The sequence below is a fragment of the Heptranchias perlo genome, chromosome 6, assembly GCF_035084215.1.
Source record: "Heptranchias perlo isolate sHepPer1 chromosome 6, sHepPer1.hap1, whole genome shotgun sequence".
NCBI classification, from domain to species: Eukaryota; Metazoa; Chordata; class Chondrichthyes; order Hexanchiformes; family Hexanchidae; genus Heptranchias; species Heptranchias perlo.
In genome coordinates this window covers 30,836,058-30,859,995 of record NC_090330.1, presented here as the reverse complement: position 1 = coordinate 30,859,995, position 23,938 = coordinate 30,836,058, and the positions used below count along the sequence as shown (strand labels likewise).

At 41.8% G+C, this 23,938-nt stretch overlaps 1 protein-coding gene across 3 annotated transcripts in view; it reads right to left on the bottom strand.

Annotated features, from left to right (window-relative positions):
* The window catches only part of atp8a2 (ATPase phospholipid transporting 8A2), a 450,298-nt gene that overhangs the window by 50,476 nt on the left and 375,884 nt on the right, over positions 1-23,938 (bottom strand). The window contains exons 31-33 of one of the 3 annotated variants that reach the window (XM_067986025.1): positions 18,794-18,855; positions 17,877-17,933; positions 16,651-16,758 (exon numbers count right to left, since the gene is read on the bottom strand). In XM_067986025.1, coding sequence (XP_067842126.1) covers positions 16,651-16,758; positions 17,877-17,933; positions 18,794-18,855 — 227 coding nt within the window. Of the gene's footprint in view, positions 1-16,650; positions 16,759-17,876; positions 17,934-18,793; positions 18,856-22,209; positions 22,345-23,938 lie in introns of those variants that run through there. The other 2 variants (XM_067986027.1, XM_067986028.1) reach the window with 2 other exon arrangements.

Below are 23,938 nucleotides of genomic sequence, written 5' to 3'. Positions count from 1 at the left end.
TTCAAAAGGGAACTGGATAAGTACTTGAAAGGAAAAAATTTGCAGGGCTACAGGGAAAGCCGGGGAGGGGAGGGGAGTGGGACTAGCTGGATTGCTGCTGCATAGAGTCGGCACGGACTCCATGGGCCAAATGGCCTCCTTCCATGCTGCAACCTATGATTTTATTGTCTAACAACAGGAAGGGGGGGAAAAAACAAGCCAGGGTTCCGTCTTCTGTTCACTGTCTAATGACCCTTGATGGAAAGTATGTGCATTAACGTCAGATGAGGAGCGGATCAGGCTCAGCTGCGCTGCCCAATCTTTGCCACAGACAACTGTTTGCTGACACTCACTGTTGTGTTGGTTCATACTTTTAAGAATGACCACTATGCTGAGGGGGAGAAGGCTGCAGCACCTGAGCCACTGCTTTAAGGAAAGCAGGAAAAAAAAGTATTAGATACAAGAAAGTGTTGATTTCTTTCCCCCCTGTAAGTCCCTGACTGAAAAATGTTGCAGTTACAAATACTGACCAAAGAACAATTATGGAAAAAATTGCAAAGTTTCATTGGAGCTGCAGGTCTTTTAAAAAAATCGACTTTCTGGTTTTCTAATCTCGAATGTCCCACAGTCGGATTCTACTCGAGACTGGGTAAACTCTGTTTAATATAAAAGCTAGAAACTCTTGGCAATTGAACTTTAGAGCAGCATGATCCGTGCCTTGCTTCATAAAAATCTTAGAAACTGACTTTGGAAAATCAATTCAAAAGAAAAAAAAAATCTCAGTACAATTTGTATAGTTTTGGGAAATACCCTTCATTAAATAATTATTGCATTTTATTTTCTTCTCAATGTACTTATTTGCCCCATGTAACTCGATGCACGGCTCAATCTTGCGACACAAAGGTGGCAGTGTCTTTGTTAGATGTTTTTAAATGGTAGGAAAATGTAGACCAGACAGAATTGCTGCTCAAATAAACAAACAACACGGAAGGAAAATGTTTTGAAATCTTACACTTTGAAAATTACACCAACTTATTGTGCAGTGTCTGCCATTAGCGAGACACACCAGAGAGGCAAGGCACATCGCCGAAGGAAAGGAAAATTAGGAGCAAGATAACCTGTGCTGCTCTCCCACAATTCCTAACGGCCAGTCACAAAGCAGCATTCATGTTGGACCATCAATGTAAGAGCAGTCACCTTTCCACTCTTCTCATTCAGAAAAAGATATGCATCAGAGGGGGAGGGGTGACTGAGAAACGAGGGGAAATGTAAGATAAAAAAGGGAACAAATGAAAACAAACTTTTAATGAGTACTTTTTTTTAAAATGAAAAAAACTTGTGCGGTATTTAGCTTTAAATACAGCCTATCATCTTCAAGAAGTACAGAAAAGCAGGAAGAACTGTTTTCAAGCAGAGACGAGTTTTATTTAATACTTGTTCACTTTTTTTTGATCAGGAAATGGTCTTTACAAAAGTTGTACTTCCAGACAAAATCCGCTCACAGAAGCACAGTTTGCCTTCCCTTTGCCAAACTACCAAACCTGAGATTGTTTTCTTTACTTTACTATTATCCCATGATCTTTTTTTTTATTCGTTCACGGGATGTGGGCGTCGCTGGCAAGGCCGGCATTTATTGCCCATCCCCAATTGCCCTCGAGAAGGTGGTGGTGAGCCGCCTTCTTGAACCGCTGCAGTCCGTGTGGTGACGGTTCTCCCACAATGCTGTTAGGAAGGGAGTTCCAGGATTTTGACCCAGCGACAATGAAGGAATGGCGATATATTTCCAAGTCGGGATGGTGTGTGACTTGGAGGGGAACGTGCAGGTGGTGTTGTTCCCATGCGCCTGCTGCCCTTGTCCTTCTAGGTGGTAGAGGTCGCAGGTTTGGGAGGTGCTGTCGAAGAAGCCTTGGCGAGTTGCTGCAGTGCATCCTGTGGATGGTGCACACTGCAGCCACAGTGCGCCGGTGGTGAAGGGAGTGAATGTTTAGGGTGGTGGATGGGGTGCCAATCAAGCGGGCTGCTTTATCTTGGATGGTGTCGAGCTTCTTGAGTGTTGTTGGAGCTGCACTCATCCAGGCAAGTGGAGAGTATTCCATCACACTCCTGACTTGTGCCTTGCAGATAGTGGAAAGGCTTTGGGGAGTCAGGAGGTGAGTCACTCGCCGCAGAATACCCAGCCTCTGACCTGCTCTCGTAGCCACAGTATTTATATGGCTGGTCCAGTTAAGTTTCTGGTCAATGGTGACCCCCAGGATGTTGATGGTGGGGGATTCGGCGATGGTAATGCCGTTGAATGTCAAGGGGAGGTGGTTAGACTCTCTCTTGTTGGAGATGGTCATTGCCTGGCACTTATCTGGCAAATGTTACTTGCCACTTATGAGCCCAAGCCTGGATGTTGTCCAGGTCTTGCTGCATGCAGGCTCGGACTGCTTCATTATCTGAGGGGTTGCGAATGGAACTGAACACTGTGCAGTCATCAGCGAACATCCCCATTTCTGACCTTATGATGGAGGGAAGGTCATTGATGAAGCAGCTGAAGATGGTTGGGCCAAGGACACTGCCCTGAGGAACTCCTGCAGCAATGCCCTGGGGCTGAGATGACTGGCCTCCAACAACCACTACCATCTTCCTTTGTGCCAGGTATGACTCCAGCCACTGGAGAGTTTTCCCCCTGATTCCCATTGACTTCAATTTTACTAGGGCTCCTTGGTGCCACACTCGGTCAAATGCTGCCTTGATGTCAAGGGCAGTCACTCTCACCTCACCTCTGGAATTCAGCTCTTTTGTCCATGTTTGGACCAAGGCTGTAATGAGGTCTGGAGCAGAGTGGTCCTGGCGGAACCCAAACTGAGCATCGGTGAGCAGGTTATTGGTGAGTAAGTGCCGCTTGATAGCACTGTCGACGACACCTTCCATCACTTTGCTGATGATTGAGAGTAGACCGATGGGGCGGTAATTGGCCGGATTGGATTTGTCCTGCTTTTTGTGGACAGGACATACCTGGGCAATTTTCCACATTGTCGGGTGGATGCCAGTGTTGTAGCTGTACTGCAACAGCTTGGCTAGAGGCGCAGCTAGTTCTGGAGCACAAGTCTTCAGCACTACAGCTGGGATGTTGTCGGGGCCCATAGCCTTTGCTGTATCCAGTGCACTCAGCCGTTTCTTGATATCACGTGGAGTGAATCGAATTGGCCGAAGACTGGCTTCCGTGATGTTGGGGATATCGGGAGGAGGCTGAGATGGATTATCCACTCGGCACTTCTGGCTGAAGATGGCTGCAAACGCTTCAGCCTTGTCTTTTGCACTCACGTGCTGGACTCCGCCATCATTGAGAATGGGGATGTTTGCAGAGCCTCCTCCTCCCGTTAGTTGTTTAATTGTCCACCACCATTCACGACTGGATGTGGCAGGACTGCAGAGCTTTGATCTGATCCGTTGGTTGTGGAATCGCTTAGCTCTGTGTATAGCATGTTGCTTCCGCTGTTTAGCATGCATGTAGTCCTGAGTTGTAGCTTCACCAGGTTGGCACCTCATTTTTAGGTACGCCTGGTGCTGCTCCTGGCATGCTCTTCTACACTCCTCATTGAACCAGGGTTGATCCCCTGGCTTGTTGGTAATGGTAGAGTGAGGAATATGCCGGGCCATGAGGTTACAGATTGTGCTGGAATACAATTCTGCTGCTGCTGATGGCCCACAGCGCCTCATGGATGCCCAGTTTTGAGCTGCTAGATCTGTTCTGAATCTATCCCATTTAGCACGTTGGATGGTGTCCTCAGTGCGAAGACGGGATTTCATCTCCACGAGGACTGTGCGGTGGTCACTCCTACCAATACTGTCATGGACAGATGCATCTGCGACAGGTGGATTGGTGAGGACGAGGTCAAGTAAGTTTTTCCCTCGTGTTGGTTCGCTCACCACCTGCCGCAGGCCCAGTCTAGCAGCTATGTCCTTCAGGACTCGGCCAGCTCGGTCAGTAGTGGTGCTACCGAGCCACTCTTGGCGATGGACATTGAAGTCCCCCACCCAGAGTACATTTTGTGCCCTTGCTACCCTCAGTGCTTCCTCCAAGTGGTGTTCAACATGGAGGAGGACTGATTCATCAGCTGAGGGAGGACGGTAGGTGGTAATCAGCAGGAGGTTTCCTTGCCCATGTTTGACTTGATGCCATGAGATTTCATGGGGTCCAGAGTCAATGTTGAGGACTCCCAGGGCCACTCCCTCCTGACTGTATATCACTGTACCGCCATCTCTGGTGGGTCTGTCCTGCCGGTGGGACAGGACATACCCAGGGATGGTGATGGAAGAGTCTGGGACGTTGGCTGAAAGATATGATTCTGTGAGTATGGCTATGTCAGGCTGTGGGACAGCTCTCCCAATTTTGCCGTTGTCGTGTCCGGTGCCTAGTGGTCCGATGCCGGGTGGTCCGTCCGGTTTTATTCTTATTATGACTTTTCGTAGCGAGATTTTGCAACTGAGTGACTTGCTAGGCCATTTCAGAGGGCAATTAAGAATCAACCACATTGCTGTGGGTCTGGAGTCACATATAGGCCAGACCGGGTAAGGGCGGCAGGCTTCCTTCCCTGAAGGACATTAGTGAACCAGATGGGTTTTTACGACAATCCGATAGTTTCATGGCCATCATTACTGATACTAGTATTTTAATTCCAGATTTTTATTTAACGAATTGAATTTAAATTCGCCAGCTGCCGTAGCGGGATTTGAACTCATGACTCTGGATTTAAGTCCAGGCCTCTGGATTACTAGCCCAGTAACATAACCACTATGCTACCGTACCCATGAGATTCACTAAATTTCTTCACAGTTAAAATCCAATCTGTATTTCTGAGCCAAGCTATGTAGTTTTATGACGTGACTTAAAACAAAGGTGCAAAACACTCTTTCAGCTCATGAAAAAATCACCTTTTTACTTGCTCTTTTAATCAGCCCAGTGTCATTATTAATTTAACAACGCACTCCTGCTGCTTAGGGTCAATTATGGTATTGTCTTCATCGTATGATAATTGTAGTAATTACACAAGGTACTTGCACAAGTTCTGCTTGGTGTTGAATGACACATTAGACCTTTTGTTACATTAGGCAGACTTATTGTTCTTGACCAGGTCTAGCCAATTACCATCCTTTGCCAATCTCTGTCAGTTGGTATCCTTAAAGAATGAAAAGAGGTCAGTGAGATACTAATTTAGATACAATTCTTATAGGGAATTCATGTATAAATTCCTTAAAAGACAGCACTATGATTTAATGAAGGTAACAGCTTGGGTCTCAGCAAGCCTAGAGCAGTAATTAGAAAGCCAGATGTATGCTTCCATGCTAATTAGTTGAATGTCAAGGCAATCCCTTCCTCTAGGATCGTCCTGCATTAAACAAATGCACACACAAAAGAAAATCATGCAATGTTCTTGCTTAGAAACAAAGGGAGGCCACAGAAAGTTGTCAGCAGCAGTCCTACACAATGCAAGGCCCATGGACCAGATCCAACCCATGGCATTGATTTATCTAGCCCGCAGTATGTTTTTAAAATTTTACGTAAAGCTCGCTCACCAATGGTTCTAATAGGTCATCACATGCAACGTATAGTGAGCTGCATCTGAATGTATGTTGATCCACTACAGGAAAACCAGACCTACCAACTCATCTACATTTCTGAACAATCTCATGCATTTTTCAAAATACATACACTCTTCAGCACACTCACCTCTGTGGGTTTAAGCCTCACTCCAGCACTTGAGCACATAATCTAGGCTGACACTTGGGAGTGCTGCACTGCCAGAGGTGCTGTCTGTAGAATGGTACATTAAACTGAGGCCACATGCCTGTTCAGGTTAAGTAAAAGATCCCATGGCACTATTCAAAGAGCAGGGAGTTCCCCGAGATTGCTAACCAACATTTCTCCCACAACCAAAACCACCAAAAACAGATTAATTCATTATTTATCTTATTTGCTGTTTGTTGCACCTTGCTGCGTACATTATAACAGTGACTACATTTCAAAAAGTACTTAATTGGCTGTAAGGTGCTTTGGGATGTCCAGCGGTTGTAAAAGGCACTATATAAATACAAGTCTTTTCTTCTTGTCACAAATTGGCAATCTTGTTTGCCTTCATTAACAATAGTGACTGAGCTTCAAAAGTAATTCATTGGCTGCAAAGTACTTTGATACTTCCTGAGGACATGAAAGGTACTATTTTCCTCAGATTGGAAGGTCTGCATTACTGCTGCTGAACGCTCTTAGTATAGCGAGAAAGATACATTCTGACTTCTGAGGCTGCAGAAGTTGTGCATGCTGCTTTGGTGCCTGAGCTGAATGAGGTGTGTGAAAAATAGTTACAGATATCCTTGGAGTCAGTCACTAAATATCAGATTTGTGATTGGGAATATACTGACCATCAGCAGAGTTGTCTTTTACAAGCTGTAAAACTGCTCGGCAGTACAGTATAAACCTACTGATTCAGAAACTCCCTTTCCACCAGAACAAATGGCAAAATGGGTGTGTTTTTTTTTACTTTTATAATTTTTCTCAGCTAATTATTCCACATTTCTTCAGTTTGCTTGGATTCATGTTTCTGTTGCTGACCTGCACCCAAACCTCTGGTGACGGTCCCTTTGGCTGGTTAGTTCTCCAATACTCAGAGCCACTGCACCACCCATACAGCTAAATATATTAATTGAGATATAAAAAATGCAAATACTATAATTTTTATTAATGTCTTTCCACAGCTTTTCTGTTCCTTTTGCATAAATTGCTCAGTTCCCTAATAACACACCATAGACTTCTCCATAGTACAGTTTACTGATCCATATCTTGAGAGCGAGATACAGCATACAGATTAAAAATATACAGGCTCCAGTGTTACTGTGTTCTGGGGGCTGAGTACGGACATGTATTAGTTTTACATTTTAATCTTTCATTTGATTTATTTATGGGCCAAGTGCAGGCAATTGGGACTAGCTTAGTGGTATAAACTGGGCGACATGGACATGTTGGGCCGAAGGGCCTGTTTCCATGTTGTAACTTCTATGATTCTATGATTCTATTTAGGAATATTTTGTCTGCAAAAACTAACATTTTCTGTTTCTATGTAAACTTTTTTCTTGTTAGGTGCTTTGAACACCACTACTGTACAATTAGACCATCAAAAATTATTTCATTCCTTCTGGTTATAACAGTTCAGTATGAATGCTGCAATCAACAGTTATGAAGAGAATAGCATTGTGCACATATTTCAGAGAAGAATTAAACTATTAAACTTGTGTTACATAAATAACCAGCTACTTTCAACATATGGGCATTCGCATGAGGTGATCATTGACTTTATCAAGCCTTGTTTACCATACTGATCTCGTGCTCAAGCCCAGTGATTGCAAACAGGGATGTTCTTCACAGGGAATAAGCAGAATACTCCATCATTCGTCACTGTCAAAATGTTCCCCTTTGGATCACTTGAAAAACTGTGAGAAACTATCACAAAGCAACTGCAGAAAGTTTAGTGACCTTTTTGTGGACGGCCTCTTGAGAACTCAACACAGATCTTAGATACAATCAAAGAGGGAAGTGAATCTGCCACTCTTTGAACATGCTTCTGAATCTTGGGGTTTAACAGCAGTTGTGCATTTTATTAGCCATTATCCAATCGAGACATTTTGGATCAAATTTACTTGCTGAGTGTAATAAAATAATAGTCATGGGGAAAAAAAAATCAGCAATTAATACAAATGTATTTTGTTTTTTTGTTTACATTTGTGCAATGTTGACACATTAAAGTTGTTGTCAAATTCCCCTCTCTAATTGACCAGCTTTAGAAAATTACTCAAGCCAATTTAAAGCTTAAGTACGATGTAAAGAAGTTTTAGGAATACTTGCTCTATTTAGTGCTGGCTCTAGAAATAAGCCATGCAAAACAAAATTCTCAAGAGGCTTGTAGCTAGCAGACTCTAAACCTTACTATTCAGCAACTACATTAGGTATGGGATGGCTGAAATTTGTAATGTGCGGTCAGCCTTAAAATGTGCCAGCTGTTCAGCACATCCCCTCACAAGACACCAGTGCTTTTCAGGGATAGCACAGATTCTTGGAGCATGCACCACAGTCCCACTTTGATAAGTCATCACAAAACAATGTGCCACTGCAGTAAATATCTTTTTCTCCTTCCCTGCTTGGCCAACGGCTAGCTCTACCTTACACAGTCAGATTTCACGATTCACTGGCCCCCACATTCCTGTCAAAGTGCTTTCGAAATGAAACCTGCCGCAGCTGTCAGGATTTATTTACATGGATTCCTGACATAAATTGAATTAATGAGAGTAATTTGGCTGGGGGAATGCCCTTTGCATTTAATGGCTTTTGCTTTTCTTTTTCCACATGGCAGTTCTCCCACCAGTCACCTTTAGTCTAGCTAAAAGTTAGCCGACAATGCTCACACTACAATGAAGATGTGAACGCTAGTAGGAAAGGCTTGCTGCAGCCTTATGTAACTGCAGCAAAAGAGACAGGTTGCAAGTATGTCTTATAGGTCAATTAACGATTCAGTGATCTATCCCAAACTCTCAGATTCTTCTAAAACCAAAAGAACAATAGTCCTGGGGTTGGGCAGCTCCAGACTGGTTCACTGGCCAGTCCAAAGTCTCAGCCCCAATGCATTTTCTAGAGTGCTGGCTACTTCCCCATTGCATGTTGCATGAAGTCAGCAGCAGGGGGGCCAATTGCGGGCAGCAGTGGCCCACAAGGGTGCTGTGGAGCTGGGAGGAGAATTTTTTTTTTTTTTAAACTTACCTTTGTGGTTGTAGGCATTTGCTCGGCCACATCCATGCCAGCAAAACCAGGTCCAGCACACGCTCCGCTCAGGGCAGCCAAATTTCCCAAAGGGGTTCTAAACCAGACGCCACGCTAATGAGGGGCCTAACACCTGTTTAAGCAGCCAACCTGGACAGCACAATGATAGCACTCTTGCCTCTGAGTCAGAAGGTCATGGGTTTAAGCCCCACTCCAGAGGCCAGAGCATATAATCTAGGCTGATACTTCATTGCAGTACTAAGGAATGTTGTACTGTCTGAACAGCCGTGTTTTGAACGAGACATTAAACGGAGAGCCCTCTGCTCTCTTGGCTAGAAGTAAAAAAAATTCCATGACACTACTTGAAGAGGAGCAAGGGAGTTCTCCTGGTGTCCTGGCCAACATGTATCCCTCAACCAACACCACTAAAACAGATTATCCAGTCATTTATCTCATTGCTGTTTGTGGGAATTTGCTGTGTGCATTTGCCTGTATTACAACAGTGATGACACTTCAAAAGTATTTCATTGGCTGCAAAGCACTTTGGGACACACAGACTATGGAAGGCGCTTATGTAAATGCAAGTTCTTTTTTTACGTTTTTTTTTGTGTTGCTTAGGGGTACTGTGGCAGGGCCAGATGAGGATGTTTATGAAACGCTTGATTGCTGACCTGTGGCCCAGAGCGTTAGTCAGCCAAGTCTGGACCGTAACATTGGATATTCAACAGTAGGAAAAACATCTCTTGGCAGTGTTACATCAATGAACATAGCAACAGGAGTAGGCCATTCAGCCTCTCAAGCCTGTCCCACCATTCAATGAGATCATGGCTGATCTGTATCCTAATTCCATTTAGCCACCTTGGCACCATACCCTTTAATACCCTTGGCTAGCAAAAATTTATCGATCTCAAATTTAAAATTATTAATTGAGCTAGCATCTACTGCTTTTGGTGGAAGAGAGTTCCACACTTCTACCACTCTTTGCGTGAAGAAGTGTTTCCTAACATCTCTCCTGAATGGCCTGGCTCTAATTTTAAGGATGTCCCCTTGTCCTAGATTCCCCCATCAGCGGAAAAACGTTTCTCTCTATCTACTCTATCAATTCCTTTCAAAATCCTAAAAACCTCAATCAAGTCACCCTTCAACCTTCTATATTCCAGGGAATTAAAGCCTAGTTTATGTTATCTCGCCCCATAATCTAACCCTTGGAGCCCTGGTAATATTCTGGTGAATCTGCATTGCACTCCTTTCAAGGCCAGTATATCCTTTCTAAGGTGCGGTGCCCAGAACTGTACACTGTACTCCAGATGTGGACTAACTAGGGCTTTGTATAGCTGTAACAAAACGTCCTCCCCTTTATATTCTAGCCTTCTAGATATAAGGGTTAACATTTGATTAGTCTTTCTGATTATTTTTTGTACCTGACCATTACATTTTAGTGATCTGTGTACATGGACTCCTAAATCTCTTTGGATCTCCTCTGTTCCTAGCTTTTCACCATGTAAAAAAAATACTCAAATCTATCCTTTTTTGGTCCAAAGTGGACGACCTCACACTTACCTGTGTTGAAATCCATCTGCCACAGTTTTGCCCACTCCCTTAATTTATCAATGTATCTTTGTAATTTTATGCTCCCATCTACACTACTTATTATGCCACCTATCTTTGTATCATCAGCAAACTTGGATATATGGCTCTCTATTGTATTATCTAAGTCATTAATAAATAAAGTGAATTGTTGAGGCCTCAGCACAGATTCTTGTGGGATACCTCTAGTCACTTCCTTCCAATTCGAGTACATACCCATTATCCCTACTCTGTCTTCTACCGCATAACCAATCTCCTAACCAGGCCAATAATTTGCCTTCAATTCCATGAGCTTTAATTTTAGCTAACAGTCTATTATGTGAAACTTTATCGAATGCCTTCTGGAAGTCCATGTAAACTACATCCATAGACATTCCCCTGTCTACTACTTTAGCTACTTCCTCAAAAATTTCAATTAGATTTGTTAGACATAACCTACCCTTTACAAATCCATGTTGGCTCTAATCAGCTCAAATTTCTCTAAGTGCTCAGTCACTCTGTCCTTAATTATAGATTCCAATAACTTCCCAATAGATGTTAGATTAGTGGGTCTATAATTTCCTGGTTTCTCTCTCACCGTTCCTAAATAATGGAGTTATATTTGCAATTTTCCGATCTGAAGGGACAATTCCTGAATCAAGAGAGCTTTGAAACATCATAGCTAAAGCATCTGCAATTTCCTTACCTACTTCCTTTAAAACCCTGGGGCGGAAACAGTCAGGTCCTGGGGATTTGTCAGTCTTTAGTGCCATTATTTTTTCTAATTCTGTTTTATTGCTTATGTTCCAGTCCTCGATTCATTATTAGTTTCCCTGGGATGTCAGGTATATTATCCTCTTCCTCTACTGTGAAGACTGACCACAAAGTAATTATGCAACAAGTCTGCTATTTCCTTATTTTCATTTGCAATATTACTCGCATCTGTTTTTAAAGGGCCCACATTAACCTTGACTATCCTTTTTTCTTCTAATATAATTGTAAAAACTTTTTCTGTTAATCTTGATCTCCCTCACAAGTTTCTTTTTGTATTTCCTTTTTGCAGCTTTTGCTATCCTTTTTGTCTTCCTTTGCTGTTCTTTACATCTCTCCCAGTCTTTTGCACTTTTGTATGCTCTTTCCTTCAGTTTTATGTTTTATCTCATTGCTTTTGTCAAGCATGGCTGTTTTGTTTGGTAAGTACAGCTTTTTCTGCTTAGAGGTATGCACTGGTCCTGTTTTTGAAAACCTATCACTGTTCATCTGTAGCTTTACTCGACAACAGTTTTGACCAGTTTGCTGTCGTCAGTCTCTGGCTCATTCTTTAAAGTTAGCTGTACCAAAATCTAGACTCCAACTGTGTTAGTTTGCTCAGCAAAGCCATTGTGGGAAGTAAGGAAAACAAAAAATATGTTTTATAATCATAAAAATAACTGAGAAAAAGGAAGTTTTTGAGGAGGAAAGAACAAACAAATAAAGCACTTGTCCCTTGCAAAGCCAGCATGGGAGTTCCATCAAAAATTGTCACATGAATAATTGGAAATAAGAGAAATTGGGTAGATTACAACAAGGTTACTTGCAATTTAAGTCAGTTTGGTAAAGTGGTAGGTAAATTACATTAGAAATATTGTCTCTCTGAGGTCTGTATTTTTCAGTATCAGTAAGGAATGTGATATTTTAGCTCGAGTCAGTCGTGTACAAAATCGCTTCAGAAGCATGTTCAGTTTCAACTTCAGCAGGATCACAGTAATCAACAACTTCCACCTTGAATGTAGAAAATATCCCATGGTGCTTCATAGTCAGGTGTAAGCTAAACAGATGCCAAGCCAAGAAAGGAGATAAACATTACAAACTGCGTGCCAGGTTCTGGATTGCCTGTGCAGAACACCATGGAAGATCTGCTCGTAAGTAGTAAAAGGTGAAATGGATCATTGAGTTTTTGAACATGTTCCAACCTACAGACTGAAGAGCAACAGTTCAAATTGAATCCAGATAGAAATGTACTCGGTACAATATGGGCTTAATTTATGCTGGGTTTACACGGGTTTTGATCTGTGTCCTGTTTATTTTATACCTTTAAATTTTGATTTTTCACATTCTCTTAACAATGCATGCTATCTCATGGTTTTGCACTACATTTGTACCAATATATTCATCAGTCAGCAAAGACCTGGTGAAAATTAATTTTAATATTCTTTTAAAAGAAATTATTTTCTAACTCAAACACATGCAGTAAACATATATTGAGAGTAGTGATTTTTAAAATAAAAATCGAAAATCGTTGCTCCCTGCATATGTTTGAATTAGAAAAAAATTTAAATAAAAAAACACTGAGTGGCATAGGACACATTAATCACTGGTGTAGAGTTATGGTGGCTGTTGTAGGCTTATTTTTCAAGAACCATTGCTGATGTGTACCCCTTATATACATGCTACAGCCCACTCAATGCAAGAGCATTTGACTCAACAGCTGACAGAATGTTATCTCTTTCTGTAAGACAGACAGCAGCAAACTGCAATCCTACATTCAGGTCTAGTTACATTTAGGCACAGAACACAGTCCTCCATTCAAGCATATTAATCAGGGAGCTTTAGTGTTGCCATCTCATGGATATTATAAAGAAGAATCCTGAGCACAATAATTTTTGTCCTCCTTAATTTTCCCCTCCCCTCCTGAAGACAGTGATTTGTGTGGGACACAGTTCCAGGGTACCCTACAGAACCATGCCCAAGTGCATATTCTTCATTAATGAATGTAAATAGTGGGTGTTGCTAGGTTATTCAACCGTAGAAGAGGATAACAGTTGAGCCCAATGCTGTCCTCACCTGACAGCCACACTTTCCAACAGGGGTCACTGGATAGCATCCATGAGATCGAACCCTAATTTATTATATAGCTTCCTGGTCCAGGGGCATTGCAGTATCCCCACTGCAGTTCTGGCTCAGTTTTACTGAGAATGGGGATAAAACCTGGGACATTTCTTATCTGTGTGACTCAGTACCCCACTCAGTGCACTTACCAAAGTACACTGGTAAATCACTCTTTAAACAATATTTAACATCAGTATAACAATCTGTTCATTGATGGTGCAGCTACTCACTCAAGTTGAGCTTACAAGCGTCACTGATGAGTTGAGCTGAACATTCAGTAAGAGGCTCTGATGCACGGTATATAAAAATATCACATGCCGCTGATAGGTACCTGAAGAAACGGTATATGTATCGAGCATATAGTTTTGAATACTGTCTGTATGGCTCCCAAAGAAAGTTGCAACTGTGACATTCATTTCTAGCCTTGGACCTTCCGCAACATCTGGAAAAGGACCTTGCGGGATTGCATCACTGTCATGTACCCTTGAGGCAAATTTGTCATACTTACTATCAAATTTTGTTTGGTTACGGTCCTGTGAAACGCCATGGGACATTTTACTACGTTAAAGGCGTTACGTAAATACAGGTGGTGGTGGTTGTTGTTATGATTGTTGGTAAAAGGTGGTCTCTGTTGGCCTGGGATTCGAACTACTGAAGTATTTGTGAGGGGCAAAATGTTATTATTGCAATTATAAAGCATGCCAAACACTCCCGTGTGTATTGTGGAACTTGCACTATGGTTGGTGACCCCTACGTAGAATTGATCAAACCTCAGATCCTTAGTATGGGTATTTGTTGTGGTGAAGGTCTAACCGAACAGCTGCCCACAGTTGTTTATATTTGCTGCCAGCGGCACACTTCTTCGGGTGGTTGTGTGTGGAAGGGGATTAGCGTCCTAACAGGAACTTTACAACCATGAACGTAAAGAACTTGCGGATCTTTTGTATCATTCAGTATTATCCTATATTTAAAAAGAAAAATACCTTCAGCATAACAAAATATCTATTTGAAGGGCTTGAGGTTTGTTCAATTCTACGTAGGAATTACCAAATGTAGTGAAGGTTGCACAATACATTCAGGAGTGTTTGATATGTTTTATAGTTGCAATAATAAAATTTTGCCTCCTACAAATACGTCAGTAGATCATGACCCAGGCCAGAGACCACCTTTTACCTGCAGTAATGAGTATGACAAATTTGCTGGCGTTATTTACAACAAGCACTGAAAACAGTATTGCTTAACATTACATAGAGCTTCAGGCGCTGAAAGCATCACAATGCTTGCCGCATACTCTGCAGTGGCACCAGAACCCACACGACCCTGGAACCTTGTCACATTTAAAAAATAAAATGAGTATTTTAATGTATTTTCACTCACTCTCTTGCTCCTTGACAGTCTCCTAACCGTGTGACCCTCTCCAACAAAACTTGTCATTTAGGATTAAAAGGAGATTCCAGTATCTGATTGATGGCAATTACTTACATTACAAATCTTATAATAATGGTCCTGAAGTGGAATTACTAAAAAAAATTATGGGGGGAAACATTTTTAATTTCCCACGATTCTGATCAGGATGGTGACATGAATGAACTGGTCCATGGTTCAGTGAAACAATATTGAGCCCCATACCAGTATATCGGAGTGTGAGAGGGGGCTCCTAGCTCAGTGATGTCATCACTAATGAAATCTCCATTCCAATTACTTATTAAATGTTTTTCCAGTATGGTACAGAGGGATTGCTTGTGGGGATTGCATTTACACTCAAGGACAGAAAATTCCACACAAGCTTTAGTAATAAGCCTTTGGTTTGTTTCCTTGGGGTATCCTAACAAATGGTAACAGTCAGCGCTTTGTGGGCCCAGTAAGCATTTCCTGGCAAACATCATTGCTGCCAGTCCTCTCTGTCCCAGTGACACTCCTCCTGAGTCCAGTGGCTAATGCACCAGAACAGGTCCTTGTCTTCTCTCCACACTGCTGCCAGAGCTAATGGCCACGATTGGTGTCTGTATATGTAGAGTGGGCGGTTCTATTTAAAGAGAACACAAACTCAGCATTAGTGCTGGAAGCAATGCCCAATAGGAGGCTCGGGTAAGAGCAAGCCGGGGAGGGGGGTAGTAGGGCAAGATAGATGGCATTGAAAGAGGGGAAAGAAGAGATACTGGATATCAGTGAAAAGGAGGAAGGAGAATAGATGGCAGTGAAAGAGGGAAAGAGATGGCAATGAAGGGGTGAGGAAAAGTGGAATTGGAGGGGAGGGAAACAGGCAGAAGTTGGATGCTTTCGGAGGGAATGAAGAGGCGAAAAGTAGAGAATGGCACTGTGGCGGGGGTAGGGGTGGGGGTGGGGAAGAGACGGTAAGGGTGAAGAGAGGTGAATCTAAAAGAGATGCTTTGGGATGGGGGGAGAAGGGAGAGTGCCAGCATTAACAGAGGGAGTGGGAAGGAGAGTGCTACTATGAATTTGGGGAGCAAAGAGTGTCAGCATGAACTCTGAGGGGAGCAGGGAAAAGCACCACCTTGAATTGGGAGAGTGGAAGAAGAGTACCAGCTTAACTGGGATGGAGGGAGAGAAGAGGAGTGCCAGCATGATTGGTGCGAGAAAGAAGAGGAGTGCCAGCATGAACAAGGAGAGTAGGAGAAGATAGTGTCTGTGCAGGAGTAAGGAGTTGGATGGATACAGTCTCTCTGTGAACTAGTTCTGGAGGCGGTTGGGTCTCTCTGTGAACAGGGACAGCAGGGTGTTTGGATGTGGGAGAGGACTGTTGAGGTAACGTTTGGGTAAATGATGGTCTGGTTGGTCTGTTGAAAATCCAAATGTTACTGTCTTTAAGATTAAATATCTATTAATTGTGAAATATAGAAGTGCTTAAAATGAATTGGATACAACATTTTTAGTATAAAAATTCAGACGTTTTCAGGGGAGCTTTCCCTGGACTCCCTAAAAACCCATTACCAACTTTTCTATCTGACAGTAGGTACTGGAAAAGTAGGATGGGTATACCAGTACTTCCAGAAAAGGGGGGGTGGGAAGAAGGTTGGTGCTTGGGAACGGGATCCTGCATCAGTACACTTCCAGCGGGTGGTCTGCACCCCTGGTGTTGACCTGCCATTTTCTTCCACCAGATTCCACTTTGCCAAGTTTTCATGCTCCCCCTCTCCGACTTATCTAACCTGCTTTAACGATTTACACATTCCCTGGGTCTTGTATATGTTTTTTATTTCTCTAATTTCTCTCAACATGCCTCCTTTTGTCTTACAATATTATCACACCTGTCATTTAACCATGTCCTGTTCTACGTCTAATCATTTCACAGCTAATTCTTTTTTACCCCCCTTGTATGTGGTCTTAATGGCAAGGCTCACTCCTTAAACATCTTTGCAAATGTTTAATGTCTCTATCGTATTTTATCTGCTATCATTTTAAATTAAAATATCATTACTGCCTACCTGTCCAAGCATATCTGGTGCTATAGGTATGGTGGGCCAGATGGATGAGTAGACTCCAAAAAAGACCAACCACATCAATATACTGCCCCACACAGCCAAGTGACTGAACTAAAAAAAAGACAAGAAATATTTTATTAAACAGATAAACAAACTAATAACACTGCAACATGCAAACTGTTAACCCTTGCCGTGCTACTGCTGAATTACTTAATCAGGCGACAATTGGACTGTCAACAAGATGAGTGGTTGTGCTTTCTGCTTTTACATTCAAAATCATGTGCAATGCTGCTCTGGCCAAATCTATGATGCAACCAAGTCAACCTTTATACTTCTGGGTCTTAACCGACTAGAAAACCAGCCTTTGCAGCATTTTTTCCACCAATCAAAATGGATGGTTGGAACTAAACAATTAAGATAAAACAGGTAAGTGAAAGTGTTTACAGACTTTTGGTATACGATACTTTTTTTCTTATTCGTTCATGGGATGTGGGCGTTGCTGGCAAGGCCAGCATTTATTGCCCATCCCTAATTGCTCTTGAGAAGGTAGCGGTGAGTTGCCTTCTCGCGTAGCGTGATTTTACAACTGAGTGGCTTGCTAGGCCATTTCAGAGGGCGATTAAGAATCAACCACCTTGCTGTGGGTCTGGAGTCACATATAGGCCAGACCGGGTAAGGGCGGCAGGCTTCCTTCCCTAAAGGACATGAGTGAACCAGATGGGTTTTTACGACAATCCGGTAGTTTCATGGCCACCATTACTGATACTGTATTTTTTATTCCAGATTTTTATTTAATTAATTGAATTTAAATTCCCCAGCTGCCGTGGCAGAATTTGAACTCATGATTCTGGATTATTAGTCCAGGCCTCTGGATTACTAGTCCAGTAACATAACCACTATGCTACCGTACTCTTAGAATATAGTATATTAGTTAGAAACAAAGTAAAAGTAAAATATATATATTAAAAAAAAGCAAGAATGGGAGAAGGAAGTAGTTTTAAATGTAATTGTCAATGGTTAATATTTAATTAGTAAAGATATTCCAGTCAGTGTGCAAACACAAAACTTGAAAAAGAAAACCGAAGAAATGGCGGCTGCAGGAAGCCAGAAATCCCCTGAAGTTCCCAGCATTCCAATAGCTAACCTAAATTAGAAGTGATTAAATAATATTTTCAAGAAGTATTTTTATATGTAGGTTTTATATTTACAATATTAAAAATCGTCTCTACCTTTGTCCATGCTGTTGTCTCGAAGCCAGCTTTTAAACATACAGTTACAACAACGTACTGTAGAAAGAGATTGAAATGTGTTATGACAAAAAAATAACAGCAGGTGATTTATTGATACAATTTATTGTAAAGTAATAGGAAAATAAAGATTTAATTAATTCTGAAATTAAATCAAAGTCAGAATTTGAGATCTATTTGATAAAGGATGATGGTGATTTGACTACAAGTAGCATAAATGATCTTATATGAACTTATCAAATTACTTTTTGTGGGAAGAGAACCAGTAGTGCATGGCTAACAGTTTACAGTTATATCTTCTAATAAATGTCCTGAAGTTCTTAAGCTCTCCTGCAATGCTCTGCTTGGATTAGTTGGTGTTTACAAAGGTCCCCACCCGTCTGATAACCTGTCTTTTCTCTTTCAGATGTGGAAACACTTGTTTCGCATTTAAGTCATTTTCTGTTTTTGCTACCAAATAAGAGCTGGTCTGTACAGGACTAAGCAGGCCAGCTGGAGCATACCCAGACTGCTGTTCAAACTAAACAATACTTGTTCTAGAAATTATGTAGTGGCAGGATATTATAACAGTTATCAGAATTAGATGGTTGTTGGGGGTTGCAGACCAACTCAAATTCAAATAGAATAGGCCATTTTCTAGCTAGGTGAATAGAACAGTAATGCGTCTGGTGTGGGACTGATAATGTTTGTGGTACTGGTTTACGATCTGCTTATTGGATCCATAATATCAACTGCTGATTTCCCAGTTTCGCAGTTGAACATGTCACGACCTAGCAATTTGTGCCTCAACCAGATACATACGGCAGCAGACACAAAATAAAAATATTACCAAAGACAACTGGCAACATTCCTACCCCCGGGATTGTTTTTCATGTTACTACGGAGATTGTTTTACTTACTGTATAAACAATGTTCCCAAGAAATAAATAGTCTGTAGCCTGTCCATTTGTAAAAACTGAATCTGAAAGAAGAGAAGGGAAGATGAAAATGTGGTTATGACACTTTCATGTAGACGTTACTGCTGCAGATTTTGTGGGGAATGCTGCCAACTTCACCACCTTTAAAAATCACGAGAGCATGTGAAACTTCCTGGTATTGGTGATATTAAAAAATTAGAATTTCTAAATTGCCAGGCACTTGGAATCTGTATTACAAGAATCTGTATTATAAGACTATGTCCACATCTTGACTTTCATTAAACAGCTGCATTCATTCATTCACTCACTCTATGCTACTCACCGTCTCTGCTTCCAAATAATTGTGATCTATGAGTTAGACTGAATACTTAAAAGGGAGAGCACAGACGGGCACATGTCCCACATGAATACTGACCACACTTACTGGGAGGTTTTGTCCTCCTGTGTGTGACTGTAGGTCTTCCAGAAGCATGGCATCACCAATGTAAGCCAAAATGTTTTTTAAAAATGGGTGGACATTGTATCTCGATATTAACAGAGACATCAACTGGCAAAAACATTTTAATTAACAAATCTTTAAAAAAGCTCATTTCACTTTTACTTTAAACCTTGTAACAAGTTACAATACAGAGAAAAGGCTGAAGAAAAGCAGACATCGCCACCACTCGAAAAGCATTGTGCTCTGTGGGTCAGTGTAAGTCAGGCCCCATACATGGCAGACTTAGCCCATTGTTTAAGGACCCAGTTGGCTTTTTTGTTAACTAATAATTCCCCATTCTTTTTGCTCGGAATAACTCAACTAAAGCCTTATGATCCATGTATATATCCAATGTTTTCAAGATTGACCAAAAGATTGGACTAACGCAAACTAGAAGTTAGGAGTAAGACAGGAAGTCAAGTGGCACATTTTCACTCAAAGGGTAATAGAGTTATGGGATAAATTACCAGTGAAAGCCATTGACGCAGACAGCACTATTAAAAAGCAATAAGATGAGCATTTGAAGGGAGGGTAGAGGAATATGGTGAGAGGACATCTGGCATGGTTTATCCATGAAACAAAGATGGCCTTTTGGCATCATGGCCTTTACTTATATTCCTATGTTATAACCCACCAAGAAACAATCAATCTGAACAAAATTTTGATAAAAGCTGAAACCCTAAGTTCACCACTAACTCAACTGGTAAATGCACCACCTGGTGTGATACTGAGCTATACTAATCAGAAAGGTTCCTGGTGCGAGCTGGGTTGCCTTATCTTAGCCAAGATAGTTTTGGAAGCACTACAATTGGCCTCAATGTCATTGCAGAAGAAGGAAGAAAAATTAGCCAGGACTCCCACATCTGACTTATGTGGTGACTTACATTAGAAAGTGTACAAGTATGGACCGCTGGATGAAGATAGCATTGGGCTTGGCTGTAATGCCCCTCCACAATGAGATAGTCTTCTAACACATTGTCTAGGTTCACACATGAAGAATATCCACTTGAGTAACATACTAGAACCAGAGGGCTGCTAGCACACATGGAAGCTGCAGTATGAGTTACTGCCTCCAGGAAAGGACAGAGAACAATCAGAGAATTAATGAAGGAAAGCAGAAAAATTTCAAATACATTTTTAGTGAGGTGATGCCATGAAATTCCACATCAAGCCACAGATTAAATGATTTTGACATATTCATTTAGACTGGGCCACTGTCCAGCAAGCTCCTGAATCCAAGTATTTCCTGAAAACCACAGCTATCCATTCAGATGTCAGTACATCATTACCCACATTTAATATTTTGATCATTAACTACATTCAATATTCTAGGTCCCTTACATTAGAATAGCTCAAATCCAAAGAAAAATCAAACTTACAATCATTAATGATGTGTGACAGGCCAACTAGGGAGAATCTTCCTGGACCTCCAGGGGAAAAAATACCTTGAGTACCATCTATACTTCTAGGGAAACGGATCCATTTGAGGGATAGTCCTCTAGAGCTCGAGGAGAATTGATGTATTTGACAGATAGCCCTCTAAACCTCTAGAGAAATGAATACCTTGGATGCATAATTCCCTGGATCTTCAAAGAAGATCTCTTCTTTAGCTCCTTAAATCTCCAAGGAAAACAGATGTCATTGAAGGACATCATCACTCCAGACAGAATGAATCAGACATAAACATTAAAATAAGCCTGTGAAATACAGAAGTTAAGAAACACATGGTACTCGCAAACCTTTGCAGATACCAAAAAAAGACAAAGTATCCCCCTTCCCACTATGGACAAGCTTTATTGTTTTTGGGCTTCAGAGCCAAGTATTCATAAAGCCAAATCTCTAATATTGCCAGCAAATAGAGACTCTCTGACTTGCCAGAGAATACAGATACTATAGAAATAGGGAAAATAGATTCCATATGATAAGTGTACTATCAGGGATTCTCTCAACCAATCGGTCCAACATTATCTCCAGGTAAAATAAACACATATTCTGCCATTAGGTGCCCAGGGAAAACAGATATAAGGGTGGATTTTCCTGGGGAGTGATAGTAGCGGGGCAAAACAGGTAAAGTACACTTCCAGTGCACTTCACCTGGAAAAATATGATAGCACCCAAATTTCATGTTTACCCTCATGTGCATGGAGATAGCACTGCAATGGTGCTATCTGGGCCTCTTGATTGGGTGCTGCCAGATATGCAGGAAATTAAGAGGCAGTGTCAGGCCTTAAAATGCTTGCTATGAGGTTGCTTTCTTGAGTACATTGCTGGAGCTTTGGAGAAGTTTTTGCTTTTGGATGCTTGTGGTGAGTTTTTTTGACTGTGCCAGTTATAAGTATTTTGACCTGCTGGGAAGAATGCCCTGTATACTGGACTCTTACATTCGGCTCCTCCTTCAATTATGAGAGCCTGGAGTTGGAAGGAGGAAGGAAGTCTAGTATCCACCATCCAAGAGGAAGATAAATAAAACACACGGCAGTTAAGCTTGGCAGGAGATGGCTGAGGCCATCAATATGGCAACAACCATATGAAGGCTATGGCTACAATACCATAAAAAGTTCAGCCAGCTGATCAGAAGGGACAAGGTAAAAGTGGATTTCTGATCTGCTTTATGTTGATATCACTATGCAGAGCAACCATTTGAACCAAGTACCCTCAGACACGTCATCTGTACCAAAAACCCCTCACCCCCAACAAATTTTGTCAAGAGAAGCTTGCAGCAGAATGCACACAACTTTCAGTGATGATACCAGATAACACCAGCAGAATTATAGGTTTTGTTACTCACCTTCATCTCCTCGTATGCCTACGATTAGTATTGAAAAGCAGGAGAGTGTTGGCCCCAAGTGTCTAACTCCAAAGGGTTTAATGTTGTTAGGATTGCAGGAGATAGTAACCCACAATCAAAGGCAGTGCTCCGTCAATGGTGAAGGATGGCCACAATTCAAGAAGCTTCCCTTTGAGGAGAGGTTTATAAGCATCTAGAGCTGACACCTGGAGCAGGGAATGATGAGACAGGAGGCTTTGTTGGATGTTCAGGATCCAAAGAAGCATCCTTGAAATAAAGAAATTGAAAGTTTCATTCTTGTGATCATCCATAAGTCCACTGATGCCATCAGGCTATCATTCTTGAATGTTTTTCTTGTATTGTGTTTTCTCAGGTCCTGATGAAGAACCAAAGCTGGGCCTAAAAAGATGATGCAGTACAAACAGATCACCAGCCCTCCCCATCACACCCTTCCGAACTGCCGAGCACCAGCTCTGATCACCCACCCTGGGATATTTAGATAAGGAAGTACAGGGGCACCAAGGGTGAACCACTTGCCACATGTAAGCAGGAAGAAGGTGGGTGAGGAAGATGAGGCATTTTGTTGGGGTATGAGGGATGAGAGTCCCCTTCTCCCAGCAGCTGCTCCTAATTTACCAAATGATCTCAGAGCTCGAGAGATTGCTGCAGTCTTTGGGGGATGTACCTGACAGTCTCTGACACATGGCTGCTACTAAAGAGGAGTTTATTAGCTACATGTGACAGATTCTACTGCAAGGAATGCAGGACTTTCAGACTGCTTGGAATAAGTGACAGCCTTTGGTCAGTCTTTGGTACAGCCCCCGATAAAAAATGCCACAATGTCAGTCTGGATATCTTGCATATATGCTCCGTCTGCCGTAATCCAGGCATTGGCCTGTAATGCGTCCTTTTCTATGGAACACCTAAATGAAGAATTGAAAAAATGATCACAGCTTCATTAGTGTCACCAATGCTGTTAGGTGAGTACTCACATGGTGGCATTGAGGCCAGCACCAGGGACGAGACAGGACTTCTGTTAGTGGATTTCACATTCTCTCTGAGCAACACTGCCATCGAGTCCATCGCCGCCCTTCACTTGACTGCTGCTGAGCTCATGAAGGAACCACCCACCCCGCCTCCAAAGAGGGACCACAACCTGATGCTGGGACTTCTGAGTCTCAAGTTCATGCAGTTCAAAAGCCCATAAGCCAGCCGCAAGCTCCCAGTCCGGCTCCTATCACAGAGGTTGCACCAGGTCAAAGCACAGAGAAAGGAAGTAGAACACAACAAACACCTGGTTATAAGAGTGGGGAAAGTATTAGGAATACGAGAAGGAAAGATTGTATTAAAGAATCCGTTTTGTGGTTAAAAGGCAGTTTTTGCAGAATCTGTTGAAACAGGCAGTATCTGGGAAATGTCAACAATAAACGTGGGCAGCCAAGGCCACATGCGAAGTTGGTACCATTGGCGTCATTAAAGATAGTATTAACTTGCTCTGTGTGCCCTATTCCAGTACAGATTTTCTAATCTCTTCATAATTCAAAATGAGATTGGTACGGCAGCAAGTGTAAGATGTAAAGATATCTTTTCAAATGAGGCTTATTACTATTATATTATACAAGATACTAGTCACCCAATTAAAAACTACTGCGAGTCAGCTCAGTTATACGCTCACAGGGCTTTTATTTTTGAAGAGGGGCAAAAGCATATATAAATCAGAAAAATGTTACTTTGATTTTTTTAGATCAATTTAAAGTCGAAATTTATAGAAGTACAATCGGAGGAGTCCAAGTTTCTACAATGAATGGTGTCCAGAGTAAAAATGGTAGCAAAATGCTTGGAGTAGAAAGAGTTAATAAGA